Below are 14628 nucleotides of genomic sequence, written 5' to 3' on the forward strand. Positions count from 1 at the left end.
GCTTGGGCATAGGTCTATCCCCAAACCAGTGGTGGACAGTAATAAGAACGTTTACTCAAGTACTGTACTTAAGTACATTGTTGGGGTATTTGTGCTTGAGTATTTTCATTTTCTGCTCCTTTATACTTCCACTCCACTTTTTTTTTGGTGTTATTATATTAATTATAGTTTGACCATTGAATGTTTAAGCAGTTTTTACATAGGGTTGCATCTCTCCGGAAAGCACTTAGATGTCTTAAGTTCACCCAATGTTTGTACCCATGGATTTCCAGAAGCACTGAAGCCAATTTTTCACATCTTTTTGGCTCATGACATGGCAAGTGTAGACTAATGGAGAGACTGCCTCCACCAGCATAAATAATTAATATGATAATACACTTCTCAGATAATCCTACGCCCACATGCACGCAGGTCTAAAGCAGAAGCCTGACAGAGTACTCTCTATATTAAATTGATTTCCAGAGATAGAATGCTGTTGATGCCGCAAAAGGCGCCCTGTCCGCCTGTGGAGATGCTTGTTTCTTCCCTTTCTTCGGATTAAGCTGCCTGCTGTGAACGATCCACAGCTGCCCGGCAGCTGCAGCCTTGGACATCCCAACACCAACATAAATGTTGCAAACTAATGACCTATATGGCTTAAATGTGGGATATGAAATATTAGCAGATTAGTGCAAAAAAAAAAAATCATCCAGCCAAAATGAGACCACATGATTATCTTGTTCTTTGTATGTTTTTAAATCACAAAAATCAATTGTTGTAAACTATATCTGGTCTCACGCCGTCCATTCTTTCTGGGTGGCCTTAGAGTGCAGTGCATAGGAGTCCCCCCCTGAATCTTTCCTCAATTAGATTCCTGTTTTAATAATTGTTTGTCTGCTATTTATCTTGTAAAGCACGTTGTAACATTTTTGGAAAAGTACTGTACAAATAAAGTGTATTATTATTATTAGAACTTTAATTGGTTTAATATATATTTTACCACTATTAACGAAAACCAGATACAAAAAAAAGTCAATTTGAACCTTTAAAAAAATAGGATTTGACTTTTAGGCGTGCAAGGAAGATTAATCTGTTATTTATTATCTCAATTAATCAAGTAATTAGAAAACAGTGAAAAATGCCCATCAAGCTTTCTGGTTTTTCACGACTTAGAGTCAAAAAAACAAAGATATCCAGTCTACAATGACAACAGAGAAAGGTAGCAAATCTTCACATTTGAGAAGCTATTACTCAGAAATGTTTTCCATGTATTGCTTTAAAAAAAAGAGAAAAAAAAAGCTTAATCAATTACATATTTCAGCTCTATTACTTTGTGAGCCTGACCGATAGAGCCGCCTGCCAAGCAAGGCTCAGGGCACATGGAAATGGGCTGTTTACGTCACTGCGTAGTAAGCCCATTCTAGTTCTCGCGAGAACACACCGCAGTTGAATTTAAAAACAGGCGGCAGTGTTGCGAGAAAAAAGCGGAAGAAAAGGTACATTTACAGTAACAGTAAGTTAAATTATGCTATATAATAGAACGTCTGCCTTAATGTTCTCATAAAAGATAATTTAAAGTGTCTCTAGGGAAGTTTATTCCGCTCGACGTAGCTAGGTTACGTTGTTTTTCTGCTCCCCTTTAGTGGGAGTTGGATCGAGGTAGGGCTTGTAGCTAATGAGACACGAGAGACAAACAGGCTGCTGCCGTTAGCATCCACTTAAAACGTTAGGCTCTACAGTGAGGAAAGCTTATGCGGTTGTTTGACTTATTCTAACTCCTAAATTGTTTTTCTGTGAAGGAAAGATGACTGCAGACAATGAAACGGAGATTAAGGAGGCGTTTCAACGCGCTCAGAAGGGCCACAATAACAAGGCAAAGCTGGTGGCAAGTCTGAACAGCCGCTACAACAAGGTAAGAGCTCTGTGGTGCTGCGTGAGACTTTTATTTACGTAGCTACTCTCTACAGTGTGTACTTTTGACTCTCCACGCTTACTCACATGTCTGCAATGTGGAGAAAAAAGTTGTTTCTGGTAAAGGCTATTATGATAAAATAAATAGGAAGTGCAAATGTCATTGTAAAGCATCTTTCAACAACAGGACCATATAAAGTGTTTTACTTTAAGACATTAAACACAAGGCAATATGAAAATACACAGGATTTAAAACGAAAGAATAAGAGAGTGAAGTTATAGTGCAAGGGGATTCTTTAAAATATATAGCCCCACATATAATTTAAGAAAAGGAAATGGCAATTCTGCCAAACAAAAGTTTTAATCCGCAATTTAAAAGTATTTAAATTGGATCAGATTTAACATTTTCTGGACGTGTTTTTCCAAATAGTGATGCATAGAAACTGAAAGCTGGTTCTCTGTTTGTTTTGTTTTGACCCCTGGAACAGTAAGCTAACCTCATGACCTGATATGTCTGGATGTCTTTTAGTTCCTTTTTATAGATGGTTTTCTTTTCCTATTCTACTTGTGTGTGTGTGTGTGTATGTGTGTGTATGTATATGTGTATATATATATATATATATATATATATATATATATATATATATATATATATATATATACACACACACAATATTGTTTTGTACACATATTTCTTTTTATTTCTGTTTTCTTTTAAATGTGATGATTTAGGACTTTTTTGTTTTTATTTTGCTGCCTTTGTGAAACACTTTATAATGTGTATTTTATAATAATGTTGTTTCTATAAAGAACATTTATATTATATATTCTGTTGTGAATGAATATTGCTATAACTCATGACTTGATTTCGCATATAGCACATTTCCGATGGAAAAAAACCAAAAAACTATTGTTTCTCCTGGTTCTCATCCCCTGGCTAACACCTGTTGTTGTTGTTGTTGTTGTTGTTGTTGTTGTTGTTGTTGTTGACATCCTCCATCTCCTCAACCAGCTTGAAGACAAGACACTGTTTCATGAGGAGTTTGTCCACTACCTGAAGTACGCCATGATTATCTACAAGCGTGAACCTACAGTTGAAAATGTCATAGAGTTTGTCGTGAGGTTTGCCACGAGTTTCCAGTCTCCACCTAAAACAGAAGAAGAAGAGGAGGAGGAGGAGGAAGAAGAAGAAGAAGATGATGCTGAGGATGATCATCCATTTTTGAGTTTCATCTTCAATTTCCTGTTGGAGGTATAAACATTATTACATGAGTGTCTGCACACTGTTTGTTCTATGATTACAAGAGATCAACTTGACAGATGCATATTCATCATTTGCAACAAACTTTTTAAATCTCCCAATAATTTTCCTACAAAAACCTCTCTGACTTAATTGTAAGCATTTGCTGTACAGAGAAGCCCGGATGTGATTGATGTGTCTGCTGCCTCTTAATCAGATTTTGTCACGTCCCATCTGTCGCCTCTCTCTTCCTGTTGGACTCCATCTGTTTCTAACTCCTACACTTTCCTGGGGTTTGCAACATCCTTTTCTCTGTCCCGCTTGTCCTTTTTTCCTTTTTAAATTAATGTCCACTCCTGTCGGCCTGTTTCTCCCCAATCCTATGTCTCGCTTTTCCACTTCTTCTCCCAAACTGTTACATTTTCTGTTCTTCTTCAGTCTCATAAAGCCAGCAGCCATGCGGTGCGTTTCCGTGTGTGCCAGCTGATCAACAAGTTGCTGGGCAGTATGGCGGAGAATGCCCAGATAGACGACGACCTCTTTGATCGCATCCACCAGGCCATGCTGGTCCGTGTCACTGACAAATTCCCCAATGTGAGGATTCAGGCTGCTTTGGCCATGACGCGTCTACAACAGCCAAAGGACGCTGACTGTCCAACCATCAATGGTTTGTTTGTTTTTTCTCTACCTGCCTACTTTATCTTTTGATTTGCCAGAACACACTATTATAATATCATTAGTTGTTGAAAACATTTTTGTAACAATGCTTTTGTCTTTTTAAGAAAATGTTTATCATTGTTCAACTGTAAAATATGTTGCTTATTTGATAACCAAATTTGACACATCCTTGTTTAATCTAAATGTGGTGCTATAAGACACATGTTCAGTGTAAGTGGGTGTTCCCGCTCATGTCATGACCTTGTATTCTTGGTATAGTCTTTAATCCCTTCTTTTTGATTTAGCTTTTGTTTTATGTCATTTGAAATGTATGTTTTTGTATCTTTCTCTTTGTCGATGGCCCTCAAACTGTTTATTTTCACTGTTCAGCGTACTTGTTGATTCTGGAAAATGATACGAATGCCGAGGTGCGACGTGCCGTTCTTTCCTGCATTGCGATGTCCCCGCGCACCCTCCCCAAAGTACTCAAACGCACCCGGGATGTCAAAGAGAATGTTCGCAAACTAGCCTACCAGGTAGCCACAAATCCACACACACGCACACACAGAAACGCACACACACACACACACACACAGTTGTCTTGATCTGACTAAACGCTCGTTCTTGTTAAACGTTGTGAATTGGGGTTTGAACTTTCTATCTTTTTGTTTTAAGGTTCTGGCTGACAAAGTTCACATTAAAGCTTTGACCATCGCACAGAGAGTTAGTCTCCTGCAGCAGGGTCTCCGTGACACCTCAGGTAATAATTATTCCTACGTGTGTCATTACATTCACACCCATTTCTCAAGTGCCTGCACTTTCAGTAAACAAAAGCTGTAACAACAAAAACACATTGTTAAACTGTTCAATCATTGTCTTAATGGGTTAATCTATGAAATGTCAAATATTTTAATAAAAAAGAAAAAGCCCATTGCAGTTCTTCACAGCCTCAGCTGAAGTCTTTCAATATTTTGAAATTCAGCAAAAAATTTTTTGACTGATTTTTAGTTTTAGCTCTAAATGTCATTGTGCCCATTTAATATGTCAGACTTGCTGTGTGTGTTGTAGAAGCGGTCAGGGAGATGGTTTGTTCTCGCGTACTGCCGTCCTGGTTGCTTCGGGTGGATGGTAACATCATCGAGCTGCTCCACAGGCTGGACGTAGAGAACTGTGCCCAAACAGCTCTGGACACACTGAAAGCCATCTTCAAAGGCCAACTTACTGAAGAGCTGCTGCAGAACAGAGTGCAGCTCGACAACAGGTACACTTCAAACCTCGTCTCTCTGGCGCTCGCATGTCATCATATATTAGTAAAATGTCTGACATTACAGATTACTTGTGTTTTCAACAGGAAGCTGATCCCAGTGGACTCTCTGTCCTGTGAGAATGTGCTTTACTGGAGAGCTCTGTGTGAATTCATCAAGGCTAAAGGAGACGAAGGTGATGAAATGCTGGAGCAAGTGTTACCAGACGCTGCCACTTATGCCAACTTCCTTTACGGGTGAGAGAATTACATTTATAGTTTTCTTGCTGTCAGCTGAATATTTTAGCCGTACTGCAGATCAGCGGCAGCAGGCTCTGCATAGTGATTTTATTCTTGTAGTTAAAAAGAGATGGTTTCACAATTTTTAAGTATGTCTTAAAAACAATAGTCAGGTGCCCATATGAATACTAAAACAGGTTGTTCTAATTAATTAATTAAAATATCCTTTCCTTCCATGCAAAAACACATTTAACACTGTATTCAAAGTTAATACGTTTCTTCAGCAGAATAGGTTAAACAAATCAAGCAGGTATCTTTAAAAAAACACAGAATGGGGAAACTGAAAGAGTGAATTATCTACTAAAAAGGTTGTAACTTTGGAAGATACTTACTTTGATTTGTCTAACAAAGCTTCATAATGTAAGATAAGTTCTGAATAGCAGCATTTATATTAAAAGCGCTTCATGAAGGCATCTTTTAATGTCCGTATGAACAGGAGGAAAGAACTTTTTTTAACTTAGCCTTGATTATAGTCTTAAGTATTTGGTGTAGTTACTTTGTGATGCTGAGAACACCTAACACAGTTGCTATGACGCTCATGTTGTTACCCAGGTATCTGAATGGAGGTCCCGTGTTCTCAGAGGAGCTCTTTCTGTATGTAGCTGTGTGGCCAACTCATTGCTTGTGTTCAACTTAACCTGGCTAGTTATTAAGTGTGGCATTTAAACTAAAACAAACACTCCTGTTAATGCTCAGTGGTCTTGTAGCAGCTATTAATGTTTCTTTTATTAGAGATCTAGTTTTGCTAACATTCATCTGGAGACTGGTCATCGTGATTGAGGTTAAGAAATTCCTGCAAAGCTGCACATTACGCACTGAACTTACTGTAAATGTGTTGCTTATAATCTTTGTATTGACTCCAAAATATGACTTAAATTTCTTTTCTTTTAATTTAATTTTTCATGTATTTCACACATAGACAAAAATAATAATTCAACTAAACAATGAAACATGTAGTTGTGGTTTTCGTAGTCATCAAAGCAAAAGAAACATAATATTTAACAAGGAGATCAAATTAAAACGCATCAGATAACAAAAACTACAACAAAGAAACACTTAACAATTTCAAAATAAAGGTTTCCACACTTTATCAAAATCTCCTTGTAGATGTAAATCTGTAAGTCTCTCCAATGCAACACGAGATGCCGTCTCTTTCAACAAAATCTGACCTTCAGTATAAATCCCAGGACTCCAATGTCATCCTTTCTATGCATTACATCTGGAGCATTCTGCTGTTTTACCACCTGCCTAATGCATGTGATGCTGACGTGTGAAATGCTCCCTAATTAAATTTGCTGGCTCGCTTTACCTTTTTTATCTGCTCATAAAATACACATGTTTATTTGTTTCAAATAAGTGACCAGTTGGTTTGTATAAGTCTCTCAGTGGTCTAAAAGCTGTAGGTCGCTGTGGCTTGTTGTAGGTAGAGCTGGTGCAGTGTTTCGCCACCTACAGCGTTACAACATTGTATTTAATACGATTGTAGTATTTATTCTGAGATGTATTGCTGTGATTCTGATACATGAGGTCAGCGTTATCTAATCTGAGTTGTGTAACTCTTGACCATGACTGCTGCAGGTATCTGAAGGCCGTGCCTTTGCTGTCAGAGGAACAGAGGGCTGACTTTAACCAGCTGGAGCTCGTCATGACCAAGGAGTTCATCTCCCAGCAGCTCATCCACCTCATCGGATGTCTGGACACCAACGAGGAGGGCGGCAGGTAAGAAGAGGAGCAGAGTTGTGTTGGTAGAATGGTAAACTGATGCTGTGGGAGGGAAACATGCACGCAACAAATTCACCTTAATACGTTGTGGACATCAACTGGGAAGGCAAGAAGTGGGACAGAGAGAGAAGGATGGATGGACGGCAGCTCTAAATGAGGAAAGGAGACGCGTTGGCTAGTTTATTCAGCTACTAAGAGCAGGAGGTAAGACTGGATGGGACAGTAAGAGGTTTTGAGGACTCGTAGGTAGAAAGTGCTCGTTTGGATCATTTTGTGAGGAAGTTGTGATGGAAGACGGGTCTTAGAAGGAGGAAAGACAAATGAGTCATTCTGTTTTCAGGGCCGACGAGAATAAATGTGCTACATTGTTTCATGCAATTAGTTTCCTTATCTGTGTGGACTCACTTCTGTCTGTTGTCCTGATTTAGAGTATGAACAGTGTGGGGGTGCAACTAACCATTCTTATTAAACGATTATTATCATTTTCTCAATGAAATGACTAATTGTATATGCAAAACGTTTTTTTCTTGAACAATGACTGAAATGATTTAACTAATGCTTAATTTGACTAATCAATCAATCAATCAATCGACTCAACGCTTCAGATCTAGTTAAAGTAACTGACTGTCAGCTGTTGGTTAACTATTTGGTTGGATGTTATTGATTGTTGCAGCTAATCTGTTTTTAAATGTGAGGTTCAGACAAAGTACTGACATCTGCAGCATGTGTTCATTTAGTTTGGTAAGAGATCTAGTGTCATTTGAAAGAGTTTATTGTCCAGTTCTTTGTTTTGCTTGGCAAACCTCTTAATTTTGTCCAGTTTTCCAAATCTCACCATCAGCTTGTTGAGGTGTTGTTTATAGTCAGACTGGTTATGCTGTATGTTTCTGTAGGAAGCGTGTGTTTGCTGTTCTGCAGGAGATGTTGGCTCTTCCACACACTCCCTCCTCCCTGGTCTCCCTTCTCACTGAGAAACTCCTCACCCTCATCCCTGATGACCACAGACGCATACAGACAGTAAGTTACAATTTCCAGAGATTATCTTCCTTTTCACACACAAAGGGGAATGCATAGATCAATGTCCTTCATACGTTCAGTTGACTGACCAATTGGGCAGAAATGATTATGGGTTATTATGCTGGAGGAGGCATGGATTAAACTGTCCCATGCTACTAAAGGTCTTTTTTTTGTTTGAGATTTTCCAAAATGTAAAGGGGCGGTATCATTACCACTGAGATTGGTGTCTAAATGAGCTGGCTTTGTGTTAAACAGGTGGCAGAAATCATCTCCGATGTGAGGGAGCCCATCATGACGGCCAGTCAGCCAGTGGATGAGAACATGAGCCGCCGGCAGCAGGTCCAGGTGGGCAACAGTCTGCCAACTGAAAGCATCCAGGAGCAATTAGATTCAGTATTCCCTTCCAAATACCCCACTGTTTTTTTGGATGGATGAAAGCACCACATGTTGGGACATTTCTCGATGTATTTGGTAGAAAAGTTAACATTATTACAGAAAGATTGATCCTAAACTATCTTCTTTTCTTCTAAGTCTTCTCTGTTCTGTGCTCCATTTATATTCCATCTCTGTTTATTTCTATTTGTCCACCCCTCTGTACCTCCAGCTGGCAGATGGTTTGTATTTGGAGGCAAGGCATGTTTTAAGTGAGGTGGAAAGTGCATAATCATGTAAGGCAATCTGGTCTTTGCCTCTCCAGGTTTTGTACTTTTCTCTTTTTTTAAATCTGTTTTCTTTATGAGATTTATTTCCTCTTATTTAAAGGAATACTTGACCCACAAAATGACCATAAGTATATCAATTACTCACCACGTGTTACCTTGACTCATTGAAGAAAACATTGTTTTTCTAGCATTCCTCCACGGTGAACGAAGAATCAAAAAACTGAGAAAACCCTTTTTTATGTATTGAAGTAAATGTTTTACAACAGCAACTATATCAAAACATCCTTTTACAAACTCACAGATCTCATGCAATATTATATATATATATATATATATATATATATATATATATATATATATATATATATATATATATATATATATATATATATATATAAAACCGTACTATTTAAAACACTACATTTGTCTTAAGGAATTCAAGGCAACACGAAGTGAGTCATTTATATACACATACACATTTTGTGGGGGAAGTATTGTTGCACCTCCAGTGAGAGTCGGTTAACTGCGAACACAAATAGGCACAGAGGGATTGCTCACAACTTTGTCAATTCAACTCTCTCCTTCATCTCTCAACAAACACTACAAGTGTGGAATATCTTTGAGACCAAACAGCTGCGGAAACAGTTAATCCTTGCCCCCAGGTGTTTAACTTCCATCCCTTCTATGCACCTGCTCTCTCTCTCCATGTAGAGGGTTGTCGCCTGGCCCAGAGCCCCAGGTGTTGTTGTTTTTCCTGTAAATGGAGCTGCAGTTGCCCATCTCAACAGTCAAGAATCCTCTGGAGTGTAGCTTCAGCTGAGGAATGACTCTCTCCTATTCTGTTCATTTCCCCACCTCCAGCTAGCAGAGGTGAAGGTGCGTATCATGGAGGCTAAAGAAACCCTGGAGGAGTGTATCGCCGCTCAGGACTTCAGCCGTGCCGCAGAGTTTAAGGACTCCATCACAGAGCTCGAGAACAGCAGGAACCAGATCATCCAGAAAGTCGCAGAGAGCAACGAGCCGGCCGACAAGGAGATCCGCAGTGAGAAGGTACGCGACCTTACTTGTCATTTAATAGTATTTACCCTGTTTACTTATTTATTTTCCTCCTGGAATTAAAACGTGGAACAGTCTTAACGCCTGTCTGTTTTTTCTGTTGTTCCAGAATGACCCGGAGACTCTCCTGAGGTGTCTGACGATGTGTGCAGAACTGCTGAAGCAGATGAGCTTCAAGACACGAATTGGTCCAACCATCAGCGCCTTAATGTCCTCACTGGTACGAACCAACACTGCACACATCATCAGCATTCTTCACTAATGTTACTGTAGATGTACAGATCACAAGCTTTAAACAGTCGGGAGTGTCAGAACAAAGGTGTGTGTGTGTGTGTGTGTGTGTGTGTGTGTGTGTGTTGTGTGTGTGTGTGTGTGTGTGTGTGTGTGTGTTGTGTGTGTGTGTGTGTGTGTGTGTGTGTGACAGTGACATCTCTTCTATTGAAATGTTCTCGCCTCTGATTGGACAGCATACATGTTCAGTATCACACAAGCTGAAATATGATGCGTTCAGTCCTTAACATCTAGTTGGAGATAAGTGTAGTTAATGTGCACCAGACTATATCATCTTTATATAAAACACAGGGAGGGATGCAGATTGCTTGTGTGAAATGATCCAATGTTGTTTCACTGGCATTTCTAACCTTGTGCCGCCTTGTCTCACAGCTCGGAACCTTTCTTACGAAGTTATTGGTTTAAAAATTATTATATATATAATTATAATGTCACACTCTGATGGCTCTTAGCTTTTTTAACTCTTGTTGCGATTATAGTTATTTCTTTTAATGACATCAAAAGCCTTTTTTACCTTCTTTGATGAAACCTTTGAATCATCTGTGATTATTCGCTTATTGTTTGATTATATCATCGTATGTTGGCAAACATTTGTGGAGGTATGGAGGGAGTAACTATTTTCTCCACCTCTGTTAGATCCTTCCCAGTATAGCAAACGCTCACCCTGCCGTCCGTAACATGGCCGTGGTGTGTCTGGGAACATGCACTCTGCACAGCAAGGAGCTGGCCAAAACCCACATGGTCCTCCTGCTGCAGGTAATGTCATGCACGTTTGTTTTATCCACCGAACATCCAAATATATCTATAAACATTCTTCATCTTAATCAATTCACACAAATCACAAAAAGAAAAACATACAACACACACCTGGTGGTATCCCCCTGTGCTGATGGTAAAACTCACTGACCTCAAAAACGCAGACGTGAATTGCAAACTGCCGCTACTAAAATTGTAAAGTTCTCCGTGTGTGTTTTCAGATTGCTCAGCTGGACGAGGTAAAGATCCGTATCAGTGCTCTGCGGGCCATCATCGACCTGCTGCTGCTGTTTGGCTTCCAGCTGCTCTCTGAAACAGCTGCCACTCAGACAGCCCTGCACTCCCTATCCCCAGACAGACAGGAGGAGGATGCACCGGTGACCGAGGAGAAGGCAGACGCACCGGAGGACACGGCACAGAGTATACTTGTGATGCTTTCAGAGTTCTTGGACAGTGAGGTGAGGCTGAAATATTTACTTAATAAACACAAGTATGCATCTAGGTTTCCCCGATGAAAAGTTGCCAAAGACCGTTTTATTTAATTACCTGTCTTTAACATGTGTAGGTGTCTGACCTGCGTACAGAGACAGCAGAGGGTTTGGCCAAACTAATGTACACCGGCCGCATCTCCAGTGCCAAGATGTTCTCCCGTCTGGTGTTGCTCTGGTACAATCCTGTCACGGAGGACGACACCCGACTGCGGCACTGCCTCGGTGTCTTCTTCCAGCTCTACGCCCGCGAGAGCAGGTCACACATGCACACATGCACACATGCACACAAGCAAACCATGAGCTATGTGGTTTATTTCAAATGACTGCACGTGTGTTTTTTCCCCAAATCCTCCTGTTAGAATAGAAATATAGAAAATACTTTGTCTCGCTTTTGCATGCAGATATTTGTCTTCTGTTTAAGAAGGTTACATTAAAAAACATTGTATTGTATCCAGACATTGTATAAAAGGAGCACCAGCTACTGTGTGCTGAGGTAGCACGCTGGATATTACTGGTATGATTACTTGCCTAGGGGAAGTTATTTATTATCGTTTCTTGGTGTGTGTTAGGGTCCACCAGGAGGTCGTGGAGGAGGGTTTCCTGCCGACTGTTCGGACTCTGATGAATGCTCCAGCCACCTCTCCACTAGCTGAGGTGGATATTAACAATGTGGTCGAGCTGCTTGTCGAGCTGACTCGTCCCAGTGGACTTATTAAGCCCTCAACTAACACGGAGGTGAGAATCTACGGAGTTCCTTTTTTATTATTATTTTTTTTATTGGCCTTCTGAGCTTTTCATCATATTGCTTTCTTCCCCCCCCAAATGCATTTTCGTTTCTTCAACACCGATGCAAATTGTTCTCTTGAATGCTTGAGTTCACGTTGGAGCATGCAGAGCTTTAATTCACAATCGTTGGAGTAAGCTATTTCTTGCATATGTCTTTCAGGAGGTGTGTGTCCATGACTACTTGGCGGTGCGTATGTGTGGGGAGATGTTGAAGGACCCCACAGCCCCTGAGGTGCGGCTCTATGCCAAGACTCTAAGCAATCTGGAGCTCAGCAGAGATGAGACTGTCAAGAAAGACCTGCAGACGCTGCTGCAGCAGCTTGTACAGGTACATCCAAGATCACCTTGAAACTTTAAGAAACTGTGATTGACATTTTATACACCAAACAATTAATCAAATAATCGTTAGTTGTAGCCCTAGTGCATACTAATTAGCACCATTTCTGAGGCTGGTGTGACTATTATTAGTTTTGCAAGTATTTAATCATAAACTAAAGTATTACAAACATCGGAATTTTGATCTGGGATTGCCAAGCTTATTACAATTCTTAACTGAGGGTTACATACATAAATGTGTGAACCATATTTCCTGGCAATCCATCTAATGGACATTTTCACTTTATAATGGCGCTTAAGGAAATGTCAGGGGATCACCAGTCAGGAGTCGTGAAAAGGCTCATGAACGTCTGTACAAAGTGTAAATGGATAATAACACACAGCCTCTCGTACTGTGTTATGTACATATCGGCCTCGTGACCTGATGTTTAAGTTCTCCTCTTCTTTCCTTCCTTCAGGAGGTGAAGGATCGTGTCTGTCTCCGTGCTCTGGAGAAAATGGTCCATCAGCTAGTGGACTCAAAAGAACAGGCCGAGCTCCTCAGCCCCAGCGCATTGCAACCTCTGGATGTCAATGCAGACGGTACATAGGCAAACACAGTGACTGTAGAAAAGACAACCTGACATCCAGCTGAGCGTCCGTAACAGAGCCTGTGTCTAACTAGATTTACACCTCACACGCTTGTGACGACTCCTCCTGTTAAAGGATTATGTCTTATTACCACAATGTTGCTAAGTGGATTAAAAATGCCTCTGCATCCCATTCGGTGTCTGTCAAACGAGAATCCAGCTAGCACAGAGAGGAACTGCAAAATATGAATTTTCTGTCTCCCATCTTTCCAGAGGCCGCAACGGACGATCCATCTAAATCTGCCAAGAGAGCCAAAAGAAGTAATACAGGTTCTGTATACTCATCTAAAACTGCCACTATATTTTTAGAGCTCTTGTCTACCTGAGTCAAGGAGTTGACTCAGCACTGTGAGGTAACCTGAGCGTTTGTGTGCACAGGTCAGAGGAAAGTCTGCACAGCCAAAGGCAGAAAGCCGAGCAGGAGGACAGAGTCATCAGAGGAGAGGTGAGCGTTTTTCAGTTAACTCTGTCGGCACATAACGAATCGGGACGACTTCCCTTTAAATATCTATAACTAAGAGTCTACATGATGTGATGCCATCACTTTATTTATTATACAGTGATGGAGAAAATGTTCCAGAGTCGGTTCCTCTGCTGCGTTCCTCACGGAGGGCCAAGACTGCAGCTCTCGAGAAGACAAAGCTGGACCTCAACACCCTCATTAACCAGGAGGCTAATGTGTCGTAGACGTGTCGGGTTAACAGTTAATGCACAAATGGAAATTTATATTTGTTGTTTTTAAGGGGTGTTCAAGAACTACCGTTTAATATACAGAGATTTAAGTTCTGTATATTACACTGTAGTCTGATTTTAAGCAGAGCAGTTTTAAGTTCATATACTACTTAATTCAATACATACTCATTTAATCCTGGACAACTTTTCAGGTTCACAAATACTTTCGGAGCTATTTACTTTTATTATAGTAAAATTCATTTAGTTTCAGTAAATGAAACTGAACCTTGTCTGACTTCGAGCCTTTACAATGAGCTCACCTCTTATCTCTGTATGTTTCTGTTTCAAGTTGTCATTTTAATCATTAAAGTGAAATGTCTCTAAAGCTGGTCCTGTTTTCATTATCACACCAGATCAGCATTATAAACCTGAAAAATAGCATTTACCTATAATGTTATAACTAAAGCATGTTAGCAGCATTATAGTATGCTCAATTAACTGCTACATAGGACAGTAGCTTTTCAAATAATGTCCTATGATTAATAATTAAAATGTACTGCAGGTGCACAGCCTGCTCCTGTCTACCTTTAACTAACACTTATGTCAGTTTTCAATACTGTAGATAAGCAAATGTCCACAGCACAATAAATCCGCCGCTACAACCCTAGTCGTGAGCAATTCCACAAAGTGATGTTTCTTAATGTTTAACCTTCAGATCCACCAAAAGGTGAAAATCCAGTATTTCACACACAGGTCTTTGCAAATTAAATGTTATGTTTCCAACCAGGGTTGGAAATTGGCAACAGCTAAATGCTGGTAAAATGTGCTGCAAATGGTTTGCTTCACTCGGCAGCCAAAAAACAATTAACTATTGAGTGGC

General features: G+C 40.1%; 1 protein-coding gene across 3 annotated transcripts; it reads left to right on the forward strand.

Moving 5' to 3' along the window:
* Nucleotides 1-1361: 1361 nt before the first annotated feature.
* ncapg (non-SMC condensin I complex, subunit G) lies at nt 1362-14133 on the forward strand. 3 transcript variants are annotated; one of them, XM_029443252.1, is made up of 22 exons: nt 1362-1492; nt 1779-1891; nt 2903-3142; nt 3569-3797; nt 4178-4323; nt 4463-4547; nt 4856-5048; nt 5139-5288; nt 6909-7049; nt 7946-8069; nt 8325-8414; nt 9593-9781; nt 9897-10007; nt 10715-10834; nt 11056-11292; nt 11400-11581; nt 11895-12060; nt 12272-12439; nt 12906-13029; nt 13290-13346; nt 13455-13521; nt 13637-14133. In XM_029443252.1, exons 2-22 carry the CDS (start codon nt 1784-1786, stop codon nt 13761-13763), a joined length of 3054 nt encoding a protein of 1017 aa, XP_029299112.1. In that variant the 5' UTR covers nt 1362-1492; nt 1779-1783; the 3' UTR covers nt 13764-14133. The 3 variants fall into 3 exon arrangements, with proteins under 3 accessions (XP_029299112.1, XP_029299128.1, XP_029299120.1); XM_029443268.1 differs by having other exon boundaries at nt 13290-13337; XM_029443260.1 differs by having other exon boundaries at nt 1374-1475.
* The last annotated feature ends 495 nt before the right edge of the window (nt 14134-14628 follow it).

Source organism: Cottoperca gobio, chromosome 1, assembly GCF_900634415.1.
Source record: "Cottoperca gobio chromosome 1, fCotGob3.1, whole genome shotgun sequence".
Lineage (NCBI taxonomy): Eukaryota > Metazoa > Chordata > Actinopteri > Perciformes > Bovichtidae > Cottoperca > Cottoperca gobio.

What these genes read in the sequence shown, in the direction of transcription:
- ncapg (XM_029443252.1), top strand. Translation starts at nt 1,784, where the DNA reads ATGACTGCAGACAATGAAACGGAGATTAAGGAGGCGTTTCAACGCGCT. An exon ending in GGGTCTCCGTGACACCTCAG is followed by an intron (nt 4,548 to 4,855) that starts GTAATAATTATT and finishes TGTGTGTTGTAG; the next exon opens with AAGCGGTCAGGGAGATGGTT. An exon ending in CTCTACGCCCGCGAGAGCAG is followed by an intron (nt 11,582 to 11,894) that starts GTCACACATGCA and finishes GGTGTGTGTTAG; the next exon opens with GGTCCACCAGGAGGTCGTGG.